Source organism: Odontesthes bonariensis, chromosome 4 (genome assembly GCF_027942865.1).
Source record: "Odontesthes bonariensis isolate fOdoBon6 chromosome 4, fOdoBon6.hap1, whole genome shotgun sequence".
NCBI lineage: Eukaryota > Metazoa > Chordata > Actinopteri > Atheriniformes > Atherinopsidae > Odontesthes > Odontesthes bonariensis.
Window position 1 is genome coordinate 6,130,528 of NC_134509.1, and position 18,178 is coordinate 6,148,705.

Consider the following 18,178-nt stretch of genomic DNA (forward strand, 5'->3'; position numbering starts at 1 on the left):
AAATACCAACCTCACATGGTTTTATCAAATCAAATCAAATTTATTTATATAGCACATTTCATGTACAAACAATTCAAAGTGCTTTACAATAAAAGCATTGCAGCAGGGAGTGTAAGAAGCATTAAAAATACATAAAAGAATATAAACAGAAACAAATTAGATAATTTAAATGAATTTAAAAACAAGCAACAGTCTAGATAAGTTAAAAGATATTTCATGCATAGACACATGAGAACAGAAATGTCTTTAACCTGGATTTAAAAATGTCTACATTTGGTGAAAGTTTAATCTCCACTGGCAGTTTGTTCCACTTGTTTGCAGCATAACAGCTAAATGCTGCTTCTCCATGTTTAGTCTGGACTCTGGACTGGACCAGCTGACCTGAGTCCTTGGATCTCAGAGTACCTCTCAGTACAAAGCTCAGTTAGGCCGCCGATGCTTAACAATCATGTTCATGGTCATTGATTGAGGAAGTTACGTTTTGGTCATTTTGCTGCCATCACCCACCTTAAATTCCCGCTACCTAATGAGAACATAATCAGGAGTGACAGGATCACTGGCTCGTAAAGATTAAGGATAGTTTTCATGAATGTGATAAACAGAAATGTACTCTAATATGCCTTTCATGTAGAGTTTAACCTTGTCTTTGCCCTAAAATAACACACCTAGTTATAGCTTTAAAAACTTCCCAACAAGGACTTCCTTGAATAGTATTTTAAAGGTTTGGTTTACACACATTGCAGCTAAAATGCCTCTTCAATACATTCTGATGGTCGTAGGTATTCATTCAGATAATCAGTTTCTGCTTTTTATAGGAACCAAATAACATTCCACAAGACACCAAAAACAGCACAGATCGATTAGAGATCTGTAGATTTATCCAAAACTACTGTCACAAAGATATATGTTGTAAACACATTGACTTATGACAGCAGGATGAATTTAACTAGTAAAAATTAGTCTGCAGGCTTCAAATTTTATTGCAAAATGGAACATTTACCCATCAAACAAACACTTAAAGAAGCACTAAATACAAATAACTGGTAAGGGCATATAGGGACTTCACTTATTTCGCCATAGAAGGATATTGACGAAAGTGTCCTTACACAGAAAAACAGTCAATCTGATTAAGAGGAATGCTTTCTCACGAAATAAGTGGTAGCCTTTTACCCGTTAAAATCTGTCATATAAAGATCCTGCTGGTGAAACGTGTTCTGGCTTCTTACTTAATTTCTGTCCATTTCTGTGAGCTTATCAGCATTGTTATGGTGGACGTTTAAGATGGGGAAGGTAATCAACTGGCGGCCACAAGGAAATCAGTACCAAGAATTTTACATGATTTGTCCCAAAACCTAGAATTGCCTCTGAGCCACATCTAAAGTAGAAATGTGAAACCGGTTCATTCATTCAGCACAATGATGAGGACACAGCTTTAGAAAGACAAAAGTCATATTTCTGCTGTAAACCACATATTTTCACCTTTGTGCAGCACTGTGCATTGTGTAGGTTTGTATGTTCCCTGTTTGCTTTGCTCATTCAGATTTGTGTATACTGACAATTATGGGTGATAATAATAAAAAAAATAATATGATTATAACCATTCCTATCCTCTTAATGAAACGAAAAACTACTTAAATATCTGTGCATAACAATGATGCAGTACTGAACCTTCGTCACTGGAGGGTGGTATTTCCTGGTAGATGAAATGCAACTCCTTTGTGTTGTTTTCAGATTATGACAAGTCCAAGAATGGATGTAAAACATTTCCCAATGAGAGTATCAATGATAGCAAATGTATTTATGTTGCATTTGAATGGAAGATATGGCAGATGTGGAAGATGAGTTGGGATCTTGGTCAGATGCAGTTGACTCGAACACAGAACACTGCAGCAGAACTAAATGCTCCAGTTTTAGAGGACTTGCCTAAACATACAAGGATGAGCTTGTTTAGAATCTTAAAATACAACGATGCCACACCGAACTCACAAAGTAGTTACATCTGATAGTCACAAACAAAACTTGTTATTCACACGTCAGGACACAACAGGAAGTAGCAACAAATGATCAAACCGAAAGCCCACTGTTGTGCAACCATCATTTAGTAAGACACATTTAAAACAGTGGTCGACCCAATGTGCTTTCCATTCAGGGTGAATTAAAGAAATGAATTACTGACATTAAAAAAAAAGCATTAGAAACATGACACAACAGAATATAAACAAAAATAGTGCCAAAATCAATCGATTATAGTTTAAACAAATGTAGAATACGATGACTAAGTATAAAGTTACAATACAATCAAACAAAAAAATTCAATCAATAGTTCAATCTGATATGAAATTACCAGTGGAGGAGGAAGATTAATATGCAGTTGAAGGCTTTCCCAGAGTTTAGGAGCAGAAACTGAGAGTTGGACCGCCTTTGGATTTGAGACGTGAGTAAGGGACTGAATGTCCAGGACATAAGTGTACTGGATATTATCTGCTTTCCTGGTGTCACCCGGAAGAATACGTCTCATTGCTTGAGAGGCTCAGCACTTAGCAGCTCTAATTATTGCTGTGATATTTACAGTATGTGTGTAGCAAATCCAGTTTGGCACAGTGGGAAGAGATTTCACCAGGCATGTCTTTTATCCATCCACCACAGGTGAGGCAAATAAAGATCATTTGGACAACAAAGCCAGTGTACCATCAAAAGGCTCACACAGTGGAGATGCAGAAAGGCATATTACAAGTGGATTATGAAAGAGGGTTTTCAATTTTGCTGCTGGAATCCAATAACTTTTATATTAGTGGGATTTCTGAATGAATAGACTTATTCAATCATTGTAAACAAAGTAAACAACACAATAAGGTAGCAAACAGCTTAATAAAAAATAACTGTTTATTGCCTTGAAGTTAACTGTGGATCGTTAAGTTGATTCAGGGTAAAGAAATGTCCATATTTGAATGTCAAATAATATTGACGTCTATTCAATAACATTTGGAACAATGAACTGCAGCCTCTCTTTACTGAAACAGTTCTTGTTACTTTGGACAATTTTCGTGTGGAGAAAACCTACCGTATACTTAAAGCTACGTCCTTCATAGGAAATGGCTTTTATCCCAATTATTAGCCATTAAGACAGCAAACCCAAACTCTCTGGAAAAGAGCTCCTCCTGTTTAGAAAATCCAATCTAAACCCTGCTTAAAGCTGTCTTCTTTTAAAAACAGTAGTATTTTGAACTGAAATGATTGTAGGTGAAACGAAAGTCCCCTGAAGTATATAGCCAGTGTTGTATGTGTGTTTTTACATATTCTAATACAGACAAGTTCAAGGCCGGACCAACTTAATATCATGCATGTGTTAGCTGTGTGAGTAGCTTGTGTGTAAGGCAGCCACAGAAGTGGAAGCAGCATGTCTCCTTTACTAAGAACTCGGTTGGAGACTCTTGGATATGGGGCTACATGGTTTGATGGTCAAAAAACAAGCATATTAGGTTAATTGGAGATTCTAAATTGAACACAGAAGTGAGTGTGAATGATTTGTCTCTATGTTGACCCTTGATGAAATGGCGGCCTGTTAGGTGTACCCTACCTTTCACCCAGTGGCAGCTGGGATAGGCTTCAGCTCCCCACGGCCCTGAATTGAATTGAGTGGATATAGAAAATGGAAGAATGGACTCTTGGGTATAGGCAAAAGAAAGAAAAACATAAGCAAACAAACACAACCCCCATTGGCAAAACTTTTATTTTGTGAGAGCCACAACACTTTGCTGAACATTTCAAAGCACAACTTTTATACCAGGTGTGAAAAATTGCAGAAATAAAGCAGTTAAAAGAGTCCTGGTGCTGCTTTCTTTCAGAAACGCTGGTTTTAATTTGTATTGCTGTCAAATGCTACTTCTGACTCTCTGAGGCTCAAAGCTCAAACTGTGCAAGTATGACTTTAAATCATATTGTATGGTCAAAAAGGATATTTCCTTATGGTAATAAATAAAATACCTGGAGAGTGTAAATTGTGGGAAGGTTAAAGAGACTGTTCACAGTAGTTTCTCAGGTTCTTGGATGAGAAGGTAAGAAAGTATTTTGTATCTTTAAATGTATGTAATCCAATGTCTCTGAGCATCTGTATCTATAATTCATGTTGAGATTTTGGCAAGGATTAGGCTAGTGGTAGTTTTGTATGTAACTCCATGGAATCATTTTAAGTCAAGGTAAACATCCAAGGAAAGGTGGAAGGAAAAATTCTTTAGGACTTCAGTGCATTAAAGTATTAAAAATAAGATATTCAAAGATGTATCTTTTGTTAATTTGCCCAGTTACTTCAGGGCCTGTTAAAATGAAGTGTCAATTTGTAATTTCCACTAGATAGAGACATTGTTGAAGACAAAGACCAGGCACTTTCGTGCCTTGTATGATGAATCTGGAAGAAGAGCTGGTATTAAAGCCTTCCCAGTAGAATGGAGGCTGTTACAACTGTGTTCAGAAGTAAAATGTTTTAAAAACACATGAGTTTATGCTTAATCACTGCTTTATCAATTTCATACTTGCAATTACCACGACACAATGTGATGTACTCAATCTGAACCTGCATCCTTGTGTTTTTAAAACAGTTTTAGTTGTTAGTTTTTTTGCAGAAACAGATTATTAACCCACAATTTGATGAACAATTGAATATGCATTGAAAATCTTTTTTTTTTTTGGGGGGGGGGGGGGTAAATTCAAAGATATCGTTCCGATTTCATGCATAGACACATGAGAAAAGAACTGTTCTTAACCTGGATTTAAAAATGTCTCCATTTGGTGAAAGTTTAATCTCCACTGGCAGTTTGTTCCACTTGTTTGCAGCATAACAGCTAAATGCTTTTTTCTCCATGTTTAGTCTGGACTGGACCAGCTGACCTGAGTCCTTGGATCTAAGAGCTCTGCTGGGTTTATGTTTATGTATTTATCCAAAGCGACTTACAGGTAGGCAAGTAGGGTAACGGGGGTCTTACCTAAGGACCCCTACAGGAGGTAGTACCTTTCATGCATGAGATTTGAACTCAGGTCACCCACATGAAAGGTGGCAAACTTACCACTATACTATCCAGTCTCTGAACATATCACAGATGTATTTTGGCCCTAAACCATTCTGTGATTTGTAAACTATCAGCAGGCTTTTAAAATCTATTCTGTGACTGACTGGAAGCCAGAGTAAGGATTTGTGATGTGTTCAGATCTCTTAGTCCGCGTTAAAACTCTAACAGGAGCGTTCTGGATGAGCTGCAGATGTTTAATGCTCTTTTTGGGAAGTCCAGTTGAAAGAGCATTACAGTAATGGAGTCTACTGGAGATGAATGCATGGATGAGTTTCTTCTGGTCTTTTTGAGAGTAAACCTTTAATTCTGTTGATGTTTCTGAGATACCCAGTCGTCCGGTGACAGAGACACATAAAGTATAAAGATACAATGTTGCACATGTGCAGGGTAACAAATGAACATTCACATAATTTCACATGAATTTTACTCCTGGTACTTCAAGTGCACTTTTTACTGGTTTATCTATCCAGGGATCTAAAAAAAGTATGGCTTACATTTAAAACAAGGTAATGTTTCAACAGGACTTCTCTCAGCAGGCAGCATAAATATTGAGAATCACAATAGATTTTCGGACAGATTTGACTTTCCTCATTTTCTCTTTCTCACTATGAGGATTGATTACCCCTGGGAAGTAGAGATTTATGATGTGAAATACAACAAGGTGGCCTTCCTTGTTCACATAATGAATTTTTCATTGTTGCCTCCATACGGTTGCTACTGCCAGACAGACAGGACATTCAGTGACAGCTTAAGGGATCGCTCCCTCTGAATGTATTATGGCTGCTACTTTTAAGCTCACACTTTTCATTGATCACTCTGACATCTTTCTTTTTTTCCCCCATTAAGGCTTTTGCCCTGGCTCACCACTGCAGTTCTCTGGGTTTCAACATTGAAATTAATACAACTCTAAGGCTGCTTTTGGAGCGTAAATCCTATCGTCTTCCCCAACTGTTTCATTAAATTTGCATATATGTGTGCAGCCTTTTGTGCCATGACATACAGTGATACTTAAAGTATTGTGAATCTTTTAGTATTTTCCATATTTCTGAATAAATGATCTAAAACATGATTAGTAAAATAAAAAGAACCAATGTAAATAGATAAATCACACTTTAGAACTGATCCATTTCACATATGTATATAATTTGTAAACATCCACGATTAGATGGGGAATTTGGAGTCTGGTGTTTTCAGTCAGTGGGATGATGATCAAGTGCGAGCGTGAACTCTGATTTATTTAAAGAATAGAGATCTCTCAAAGCCTAATGTTCACAAAATGTTTGTGTAGGTGTATGACACAAACAGAAGAGCTGTTGATGCTCATCAGGCACGAAGGGTTACAAAAACAAGCTCAAGAGAGTTTGAAACCCACCACTCCAGAATTAGACACAATGTGTTCAAATAGAGGGATTTCAAGAGCACTGTTATCATCCACGAGTGAGGTCAACCTACGAAGATCATTAAAAGTCTGTGAGGTCACACCGGAACTCAGGGTTACTTCACGGTAACCAAAGGTCTCTCACATTGGCTGATGTTAACGTCAGTCCTAACAGCAGTGAACTAGATAACTGTAATGTGCAATAGGCCCCCATTTTCACTTTGTAATGTGGACATATATTTAGTGGCTGGACAAGACCAAAATGTAGCTGATTGTTTTAGCCAAAAAGCATTATGTTTGGAGAAAGTAAAACTCGGTTTTTCAACACAAGAACCTTTTACCATCAGTGAAACACGGTGGTGGTAGTATCATGGCAGCACTGTTTTGCTACATGATATGATATCGTTTTATCTACTTAAGGTATTGTGCAGATATATTTAAAACATTAAGCATTTACAAATGTTCAAGTTTGAATTTAGTTTCAACGTCTGGATGTAAAGCCTTTAAAAACCCTCCCGCATACATGACCCCTGCGGTTCGACACAGCTTAAGAACCTTATCACAGTTAGGACCAACCTGGGCTGGTGGGCTAAGATTTGAGGTGTCAAGCTGACTATATTCTATTGTCATTGGTCCTGAGAGTTTTTTAGATACGACCTCTGATAGATGGCTGATAGATGTTTGCTTTAAGATTAATTGAAACAGGAAAAAGAAAAAATATAATATAATAAAAATAAAAACACCAAAACATTTACAAAGGTCAGGGAAGAAATCCAACGGCATCGCATTTAGTTTCTGTATAAAACATTTTATTGAACCCCTTTTTGTACATATCAAATCTACAAAATATGCACAATGTTAAAATACTATCAGTGATTTACCCCTCACTCAGTTTGGTGTCATAGCCCTTATTATCTACAATCCCCGGCCATCATTAACCATGAATTAAATAGGATACATACAAGATATAGCTAACATATCACAATGCAGACCGACCAAACAACTGACACAACATACCAATATCACCACGTAAAAAATCAACCGCAAATGCTTGTTAAAATATGGATCTGTATTTCATTACATTAATATAATGTTTGTGCAAAGCGGTTATCAGTGTGACATGAGGTTAAAATACAGTACAATTTGAGACTTACAGCTCCAGGCTGGGGTCGCTTTTTTTTCTTGGTTCAATCAATTAACAAATCAAGTTGTGACGGGAACTAATGAGAGATCATTGATTTATGACTTTGCCCAATTGCCTCCTGAACTGAGAGTAAACCAACAACCCAAGCCTAGATGTAGTCGAGGTCAGGCATGTGTCCTTCTAACGAGAAAACCATTTATTCAGAATGTCCAGTCCGCCTCCCTGGACACCACTGAAGAGTTCACTATAAATCAGTAAACTTCTTTTTACTCTTTGCAATTCCTCTTAACCGTCACAAGAATCCTTGCGAAGCCCTAGCAATGATAAAAACAATAACATTTTTTGGGAAAGCTTTTTCAGTGACATTTAACCGACTGTTCTCCTTACACAAAAGCAACACTTGCCAGGCGCTGTACTTCCCTGGTGCTTGTAGCAACATTTTGGCATCATTTTTTTTAAAAGTTTAAAGTCTGAATGGCACTTCTGCGTCACGTTCGTATCTGTACACACAATGAAACATTTGTGGCACCCCCTACACACACACACACAAACAAAAGACACGAAATTGAGGTTCAAATAGTCCTGAACACATAGTAATCCTGATGATGAAGGCAACACTGAACGGTAACCCACACTTTCCATCAAAATGTAAAGTCAAAATGTTTCTGAAGGTGGCTTGTCGCCTGAATAATCCCTGTTCTCTCTGTACAGTGAAAGTTGCCTGTTGTATGTGAACTTGCTCACCAGCTACTCATATTGACAACAAATTACAAACTATCTGCGAATCTAAACACTCATAAACGCCTTGTTCATCTGGAGATAAGAGGATTCTCAGGAAAATGGTATTACATCGTAGGGTTTTCCAGCTGTCACCCTACACAAGAGGCAAAGTTGCAAAAATACATCTAGCAGGCTGATGTCTTCATGAGAAGGCACCGTTGGATAGAGGAGAAATAGGCAGAGGAGGTTATGCAATGCTGTTTTTGTTAGATCCGAGGCTTCTTGTTTGCTCATGGTATGTTGTCATTAACAGTCTCACAAACATCCATTAGACACTGAGATGAAGAGCAAGAATTGGTTAGCTTGAATGTTAAGGCTTAACTGAAAAAAGAAAGGAGGATGGTGACTGTGAGAGGAGTCTGATCACCAAAAGATGAGGTTCCAAATGTGAGGGCTGAGGTGACACATCTAGTGAAGGTGGCCAGACAGCTACCAATCAATGCAGGAATAGGGAGGTTACAGGGTTTTGCCAGCCTCTAAAGAGCAACTCATGGTGCAGGTGGAATTCGCACATCAAGCAGGCTGTAGGCAAAAATGTTCCAGAATACAGCGCAGAGCACAAACAAAGTGTAGACACAGAAAAATATCCAAAACAGAGACTGCTCCTGGAGTCGCTGCTCGTAGTTCTGCAGGACCACCACGCCCAGTGTCAGGCCCACCACCACTCCCCCCAGGTGAGCCACAAAGCTGGGGTTGGGGCACGGAGGGAAGGCCGGAGGGTAGAACCGCAGCCACACTGCTCGACCAAACTCAACGCTCACTGTGAGCAGAGTGAAAAAGAGATGTAAGCTTGTATGCAGAAACAAATATCTACGGCACATCTTTCAGCCCCAGTTCCAAAACAGTTGGGGTGGTGAGTAAAATGAAAATAAAAACAGAATGCAATCATTTTTCTCATAAATCTCATAAAATAATATTCTATTCACAATAGAAAAAACACAAACACATACCAAATGTAGGTGAGACATTTTATTATTGCATGAAAAATATTATTAGCTCATCTTGAATTTGATGGCAGTAACTTGTCTGAAATGAATTGGGACAGTGTAGCATCACCTCTCCTTTAACAGCAGTCTGTAAATGTACGGAAAATGAGGAGACCAGTTGCTGGACCTTTGGAAAAGGAGAGTTGTCCCAACTGATATCATTATAGGTACTTAACAGTCCTGGCTCGTCTTTGTCATTTATTTCGCATTTCATGACGCGCCAGATGTTTTAAGTTGGTGAAAGATCCGGACTCTTCCACTACGAAGCAATGCTGTTCTAACAGATGCAGATACAGATATACCGTCTTGCTGAAATAAGCAAGGCCTTCTCTGAAAATGGGATCTAGACAGGACCATATGTTGCTCTAAAATCTGTATATACCTTTCAACGTTGATGTAGCAAATGCAGTGAATGCAGTGTATACCACATCCTATGTGGAGGAAGCTTAAAACTGGAGGGGAATATGATGAAATACAAGAAAATATCATTTTAAAACAACCAGGATCTATTAGAGCCATCGGGAATTATATTGTCATTACTCATTGACAAGATACTGGTTAGACCAAAGTCAATATCTATATTCTGAGGGCTTTTACAGAGGAGTTTGTTAATTCTCTTTTATAGACTGAGTAATGTATTACGTTTTTTAATTCACAAGAATATGAGAAACTTTGTTGCCGACTGTATTTTCTGATTCATAGAGTGACATTCAGATAGAATAGGCTTATAAAAGGCCACAGTCACAAAGATGTTACACTATACATCTGCAAGGATACAAGGCTCTAGTATGGTGCACTTAAAGCAATACAATGTAACTTCTCAAGAAGCCCATTATGGAGCTCCCCCTACAGGCTTGGAGGTAATGTACGGTTACGCTGTCGTAAATACAACACCCTTTCGCTTTCATGTTTCACGTTTGTTGACGAACCGGCGAGGAGTCAGAAGGTGCAAGCTATGTTGACCGAGAAGGTAAGAATAATCAAATGTACCTGCGAGCGTGAGAGAGGTTATATTTGTTTTTGCGGTAGGTGTGCCAGAAAGCAAGTCGAAGTACTTCCGCTCAGCTCCCGGGCCGCTACCGGGCCGGTCCAGCAAAGTTACATAGCGCAGTTATTCCAACTCAGACCCCCGAAGGGCATAGGAGATAGGCCAATCGTAATATTAAAACTCATTCTAGCCGCACAATTTTTTTCAAGCTGTTATTTTAAGGTAGAAATGTTACATAGTATTGCTTTAATGTGAATATCATCCAGAGGAGGTGTGCATGTGACTTTATGGAAAATGTTCAACGTCCACCGTCAAGCAAACAGCAAAAATATCAAAACTCAAAAGTCAACAGGGAACGGTTCATTATTTGGTTTTCAATTTTAATTTAGGAAACGGAAATTTGAAAACAAGTATTGTTTTCGTACATTATAATTTTTCCTATCATTATTGAAAAGGGAATGAACAAATGATACACAGATGGATTCACAGTTTGAAGAGACTGTAGACTATTTCATATATGCCTTTTCAAGCCTGGACTGATGCGCCCTTTTTTACGCATCGTGTCGTGTGTAGAACAGGTGGGTCGAAGTTTATCTGGCGCTGATATGCTGCTGAGTCGGCAAGGGATGTAGTAACAGAGGTGAAACTAGCCTGACTTGTGTGTGCTTACACATCATCAAGTTGGCATCGCGGAACTCGCCTCTCCAATCAACTGTCCTGTCATCACTCTATTCAGCAACGCCGGCTTGATGTGTGAAACACAGCAATGCGGGGCTGAGCCTCCTCTGTTTGATGTGTAAAGTATGAGGAGGAACAGCGGCGGATTAACAAGGAAGTCTGTTTTTGCCCACAAGTCACAACCGATTTATTGAAAGAGACTTGAGTGCAGAGATTTATTTCAATCCACATTTATACAATTTCTCCTAAAAACAATATTAAGAAAATCAGATGTGCACAAATTCATGGACAGAAACGTCCATGCATGTGTGTAAACATCTGCACAATCTACTTTCCATCTACACACGCATCCTCCAAATGGATTCCAACAAACAGTGTGAGAAAAGTAGTAGATTTCCATGTGTGACCAAAGCTGTGAACATCCCTAATGATGCTACTATTACTGGGTGTTAGCAGGCTCCATATCTTCAATTCTATAAATTCTGAAGCTTCCCTGTCAGAAACTTTAATATTATAGCCAAGGCACGAAATCATATTTTTCAAACCAGGAACCTTTGAAGCAGAATAAAAGTATAAGTAGAGGAGAGTGTGGAAAATGTGAAAGAACTTACTGCAAACCAGAGCCATGGCCATCCGGAATAACTTAAACTGACACTTCATTCCCGACCAGTTCTAAAAAAAACAAAGAAAAAGAGAGGAATGAGAAATTACAAAGACAGACGGCGTCAGAGTCCTCCTCAGAAACACACATATAGGCATGGACACACACACACACACACGCACACACACACACACACACACACACACACACACACACACACACACACACACATCTACTGACATGAAATGACAAGAGATTGTGCCCCCTGTATCAATTCAGGTCAATTTTGAAAACCCAGGAGGCACTCTGACCCTTAATCTAACACTGCACTAGGTAATAAGATTTCACCAGAGAGGAGAACTTATCCTGCCGGACTTGGAGAATGTTACGGGGGATCTGGTGGAGAACATAATAAACTCTGCATAATATACAATAGATGTTCACCTTGAGTGACAACAGAAGTGTACTTGACAACCCATACAAGAGAGCGGTTACACCAAACAGAGTAGGTATAGATGTCCAAGGACAGCAAAGGCATTGATGGGGTGGGATTTCATTCACACTGTGTCATATAGGCATCTGCACTCGCTCATATTATTTTCTGATCTTTGAATGGCAAGGTAAAAGTGATGCTGAAGAATGTATGGCATCTGGACATCTGGAGATAGAGAGGCACCGGCTGGGGCCTTAAAGGGCCAGTTTGCTGTGTAGTGACAGGACAGCTGAGTGATGTGACACAGTAACATACACGAGTATGCAAACAGGAGAACTCACCATTACTACATTAGCCAAATGTGCTGACACCAGGGCATACACTCCTCCAGATGATCCGACCACAGGAGCTGTCATATCAGTGACAGATACCGCCAGAGACCCTGTAGAGACGAGAGAGGCCGCAGGTTAGTCAATTTGCTATTTGGTAAAATTATAAATACACAAGGACTTCCTTCTAATGTCGGATTCAAAGGGATAAAAAGCATTCTATTTTGTGAAATAATCATACTTTTTTTCTCTTTTTTATTATGTGCCTGTGCTGGAATTACACACTATGAATTCATTTTGTGCAGAGTGCATTATGGAGGTTTCATTGCAAGTTTCAGGAATAACAATAGTCAGTGGACAGTCAGTGGATTCATTTTGTGCAGAGCCATTGGGATTGAGAGTTGATGATCCTTACCAATACCTATTTTTTTTTTACCTAAACTGATACACTGACTCACTGCGGCGACAGCCAGATGGAATCTCTTACTTCCCTGCTGGCATGCCCATGCTAGTTCCCTGTATGTCTCCTGAATCCTTGGCAGCTGGGACATGTTCGCCATGAGAATGTAAGTGGGTTGTACTATTCAACAATGCCGATAAGTTAGTCCAAAGCTGGAAGGGGCCTCTTTTTTGTCAGGTGGCTAAATGTGTCAGAAACTGTGATTGAAACTCAGTCCATAAAGACTACCCATCCATCCATCCATCCATCCATCCATCCATCCATCCATCCATCCATCCATCCATCCATCCATCCATCCATCCATCCATCCATCCATCCATCCATCATTCATTCATTCATTCATTCCATCCATCCATCCATCCATCCATTGTCTTCTGCTTATCCAAGGTTGGGACGCAGACGCAAGAGGTTCAGGAGAGAAACCTGAAGGTTGTCTACCCAGCGACACTCTCTAGCTTCTCCTGGGGGATCCCAACTGTTCCCAAGCCAGAAAGAATATATAATACCTTCAGTGAGTTATTGGTCTGCCCTGGGGCCTCCTCCCAGTTAGATGGGCCCAAAAAAGCTTTGAAAGGGAGGCGACCAGGAGGCATCCTAACCAGATACCGCAGCAAGTTGATGCTCTTCCACACCGGGGAGGACTCCAACAGCTGGGAGCTTGTGAGATGTCGCGTGCAGCCCAGCTCACAATGTGTCAACACAGCCCTCAGGATTATGGCAATACTCAAACCTCCCCACCACGTTAAGGTGCCGTTTCCACGGAGGGGTATGTGTCAACTTGCAGTCACTTAAAGCATTTCCAGGCTGTTGATCTGCTCTAACAATAATTCTAATTTTATAACCGCAATATCATCTGAAAAAAAAAATCACCATTCAAGTCTGTGCAGTGAATTCGACTATGCTTTCATGCACAATGATCTCAAAAAGTGACAGCAAGAAGTGGCAAAATGTCTTGGAATATTTTTTCTCACAGTCCACAGCGTTGCAACACAGGACAAACTTGGGTTAATAACTTGATTCTGCTCCCTCACATATAAACCAGGACAAATATGGTGGTCACATGAAATGAGACTGTAACAGTTGCTTGACTCACAGGCACAATGGAGCTGAGCTACAATGACAGATTAAATGTGCCTTTTAAGTAGGTTGATTTTTTTTTTTAACAATTTCTGATGCATTAAGCCGTCTGACAAAAGAAACTGAAAAAAAAAGTAAATGAGAGCAGCTTTATTGGGAATTCAGCCGTGTCAACATGTACATTTCTGTTTTTAAAAAAAGCAAAAAGATAAAACTTTGGAGCATGCAAGTACCGACTAGGCCCATTTAAGTCTAGCTGAGCGTATACATGTAGAGTGATCTGATCCCCAGCTGCTTCTAGCTGATTATTATTTCATCATTGCATTATCTACCCGAAGCTCGATTTTGTACAATTTATGTTTGTACAACTAATGTGTTTACATGTATTTTAAGTTAAGTTCAAGTTCAGGTTTGGTCAGACTCACACAATCATTTTATTGTTTTTTTCTGTCTGAGTCATGTAAACAAACTCACAGAGTTGGATTTATAAAAGCTCTCTGATAAAGGTCGCCTGCTCCTAATGTTTTCAGATGGGGGTCTCTGTGAAGGCTGCCCTAACCCTCTGTGTGTATTCTGTATAATTCTGTCAGGGTTTCAGTCTTTGCTGTAAACATTACTGAACTTCTCACATACAAGAGATGTAAATAGTTGTGAGACTGGGCAATAGTCTAAAATGTAACAGATTTATTTTGGATACATTCATTTTACGCTAATTTTCTAACTTGTGATACAATACAAAATTCTATATGTGTCAATTTGAATTCATTAATTATATAAAAAACAAGTATAAGCTTTTGCACTTATGAAGGAACTTATTGTAACCTTGACGATGTGAATAGCTGACTAATTTGAAAAGGCTCTGACCATTTGCATACTGAATACATCTATTTTGAATCGTACTAAGGCATCTTTGATACTCTCAGTTTAATGTGGGTGTATCATAAGCCGACCTCTGTGAACAGTCTTGCTCATACTGTGCAAGAACACACTGTGATTTTAAAATCCCAGCCAGCTCTGCAAACAGAAAATGGCTTTCTGTGGCACTTTGGTACCAATTCATGTCACACACAAAAGATCCAATCACGTATGGAAAATTCTAAACATAGAGAAACTCAGTTACACGTTTGTTCTCACTGAATTCAATGTTCAATAGAAAATAGAGGGGGTTTGAGAATTAAACTTCTCAAATATAACTTTCTTATCTACTTTGCTTCCTTTCCTTCTTTTTAAAAAAAACAAAACTGTTTTCTCTTTACAAATACTCACCGTTTCGTTGTATATATTTTTCTTTCAAAGTACATTATTAAGGGAGTATATGGGACACGAGAATGCTGTGGATGAGTGGTGTCGTTTAATCCACTCTCTCGCAATACAATTATACATTAAAAGAAAGAGGAGCATGCAAACATATCACTGCACTTTGCATTATAAACATTATAAACATATACAGAATCTGATAATTCTGTCAATTCAGCATTTCATTTCATGTTGTAGATGAAACAGATGAATGAGCTGGTATTTCATTCCTCATGCACTGTCCATGTTTGACATTAACTGGAATCTGAATCTCTTTTGGACGAGCAGCTCCAGAACATCTTTCTCTGAGTGCAGTGGGAGTTGTTTTTTATTTCAAAGGTTACTCTGCTTATCGGGATTCCAAAGATTTGTTGCAAATTCAAGGTGAAAACACTTGCAGGGTTTTGAAGGTTAGTCATGCACTGCTCACGTTCAAAAATGTTTTATCAAAATTAGAAATGGCGAGTGACACTCATGTAAACATTAAACGTCCTGAGTTCCATTTTAGTCAGGCTCATCATGACCATGACAAACTCTGAAGATTAGCCAAGTTTATGCATAGTTGGTGCATTAAGTTGAAGCATTAGTTGGGGTATCTTAGCGACTATAGGGGTAAAACTGCTTCTGGTGAACAAATCCAACCACAAAGGATATATTACCCCTCTTGAAAAATGAATGAACATGACTTGAACCATGAAAGTATCTTTGCTTTTGCCATTTCTGCTAACTTTAACCCAAATAAGTCTCAGCTCCCAGCAAAGTATGCAGAAGCTATCTGACATGATAATTGTAAACACGAGTTAAACAAGCCATATTTACATGCAGAATGATAACTTGCAAAAAGTGACACAATGTCCAATTTATGACTACAGTTGCATTTCGTTTAAGTTGTATTTGAGGACATTGGGCCTCATGCAAGAACATTTTCGTATTTTTATTCTAAATTTATCTCACTTTTTTCGTACGAAGGTCTCGTACGAACACGCCACGTCAGATTCAACAAACGCTCTTAACTTCGGAAAAAGTGTGTCAATGTCTTGCGTAAATGATGAATCCCACCCGTGCCTATGTAAGGGGCACGTGCACGAGGATAGTAAACTTGCATACTCCACGCCCAAAATAATACCATATAAGGCTGTGCTTCCTCGCTCCTGTGCCAGGAAGTGTTGAGTGTTTAGTCATGAAAACTGCATCAAGGTGCAAAAATAACAACTTTAGAGGCTCTGAGACTGAAGTTCTGCTTCCAGAGATCCAAAAAGGAAAATATGTCATTTTTAGCAGTGTCAGCAATGGAATTACGGGACCTGGTAAAGCCAAGAAATGGGAAGCAATTAGAAGTGCTGTTAATTCCGTGTCACTTGTAGTTCGTAATGTCACCAAAATAAAGAAGAAATGGTTTGATATGAAAATGGCTTAAAAAAAAAAAAAACCTCTCGCTATGGCCAGGCGCTCGATGACTGCAACTAAAGCCGTGCAATCAATTGTTGCCTCATCATGATGGCTCTTTGATGGGACGGTCCATGAGGGGGGTCTTCTGGCACCACACCTTCTGGTCTGCCTGGGCTGGTTCAGGTAGTAGGAGACCCTCGTTCATGGCAATATTGTGCAAATCTGGCATGCCTTCTCTGGGCTATAGAGCAGTTTGCCCCCCGCTGTATCGAGACACCCCCACCTGGCCTTCAGCTCAGTGCGCTCCACGACAGCACGGGTGCTCTGATGCGTATATGTGTGCAGTTTGTACTCTTAATTTGTACTTGTTGGACAGCGGTGTATGGTAATTTGATGTACCATGGGTGATAAACTGATGAGAGCTTTGATGACCAAGGGGAGCGCACGACCCACAGAGGACTGGGACACACCCGATCTGTCTCCAATCTCCCTCTGAAAGGTTCCAGTGGCCAAAAATCCAAGGGTGGTGAGGACCTGGACGTGTGTGGAATTGGGTTTGATCGGCGTGTTTCTCTCTGGAGTTATGGCTCTAGCAAGCTGCATATTTGCAGCAGCACAGTCCCTGGCAATCTAAATCGTGATGTCAGCCATTCGTCTGTCTCCACACGGTCTCTTCCAAGAGCCTGACGCGCTAAGGCATTCAAAAGCAGAACTTCAGCCGCTGGTTACACTTCCCATTGACCTTGTTCTATACAAAGTCAAATTAACCTTCAATCAGTGCATAATTTAAGTCGAACAGAATAATGTCAGCATCATTATGGGGTATAATGTATATACTTATCTATGTTTGCTTCAAAGTAATTAAACATACAATCCATTATTCAAGCAAACTTGATTTGAATAACAGCGGACTATTTTACGAAACTCCTACGACAGGTCTGGATCACTCGTAAATTCTGTTCGTACCTGAAAGAAAACGTAAAATACGAAAAGATTGGTGAATGTGCAAATTCTCTTAAATCACTCGTATGCACGACTTAAGAACAAATCTGTGCGTACGAACAGTTCTTGCATGAGGCCCATTCTTATTTTGCACATAAAGCAGCTGAATGGACATTTCCCAGGATAGAATGCAGAAGTTGTAAGATGGCCTCAGTTATTTTGTCCACTCTGTCACGAGGCTTTCAAACAAGTTCTTCATCTGTGTTATGTTCTATTTAGTTCAGCTGCTGCTCTTTCATTTATGATGTCTCCCCCACCCTCTTATAGTGCAGTTTTAACTGGCAACTAGAGTTTTTAAGTTTTAATGTGGAGGTTGAAATACAGATGGATTCAAATGGGCATAACATGTCTCCTTTGAGGCTAAGCGCACTAAATCGCTTGTATTTTAAAATACCCTTTGAATTCATACTTTTAATCACAATTACGTATACTGATGCAGAAACTAATTCCACAATTTAAAAATGACCCTAAAGGACCAACAAACTCCTCTTCAGGAGGACTGTAAACTCTGGAAAAACTGACATCTGCTTTAATTAAGCTGCAATCAATTTTAAATCAAATATCTTGTTTGAAT

At 39.3% G+C, this 18,178-nt stretch overlaps 1 protein-coding gene across 5 annotated transcripts in view; it reads right to left on the bottom strand.

Annotated features, from left to right (window-relative positions):
- Positions 1-7,264: 7,264 nt before the first annotated feature.
- rhbdl3 (rhomboid, veinlet-like 3 (Drosophila)) overlaps positions 7,265-18,178 on the bottom strand; it is an 81,660-nt gene continuing 70,746 nt past the window's right edge. For all 5 annotated transcript variants that reach the window (XM_075462634.1, XM_075462633.1, XM_075462635.1 and 2 more), the window contains 3 exons: positions 12,393-12,493; positions 11,629-11,689; positions 7,265-9,125 (listed from right to left, as the gene is read on the bottom strand). In XM_075462634.1, coding sequence (XP_075318749.1) covers positions 8,854-9,125; positions 11,629-11,689; positions 12,393-12,493 — 434 coding nt within the window. In that variant the 3' untranslated portion in view covers positions 7,265-8,853. The remainder of the gene's footprint in view (positions 9,126-11,628; positions 11,690-12,392; positions 12,494-18,178) is intronic.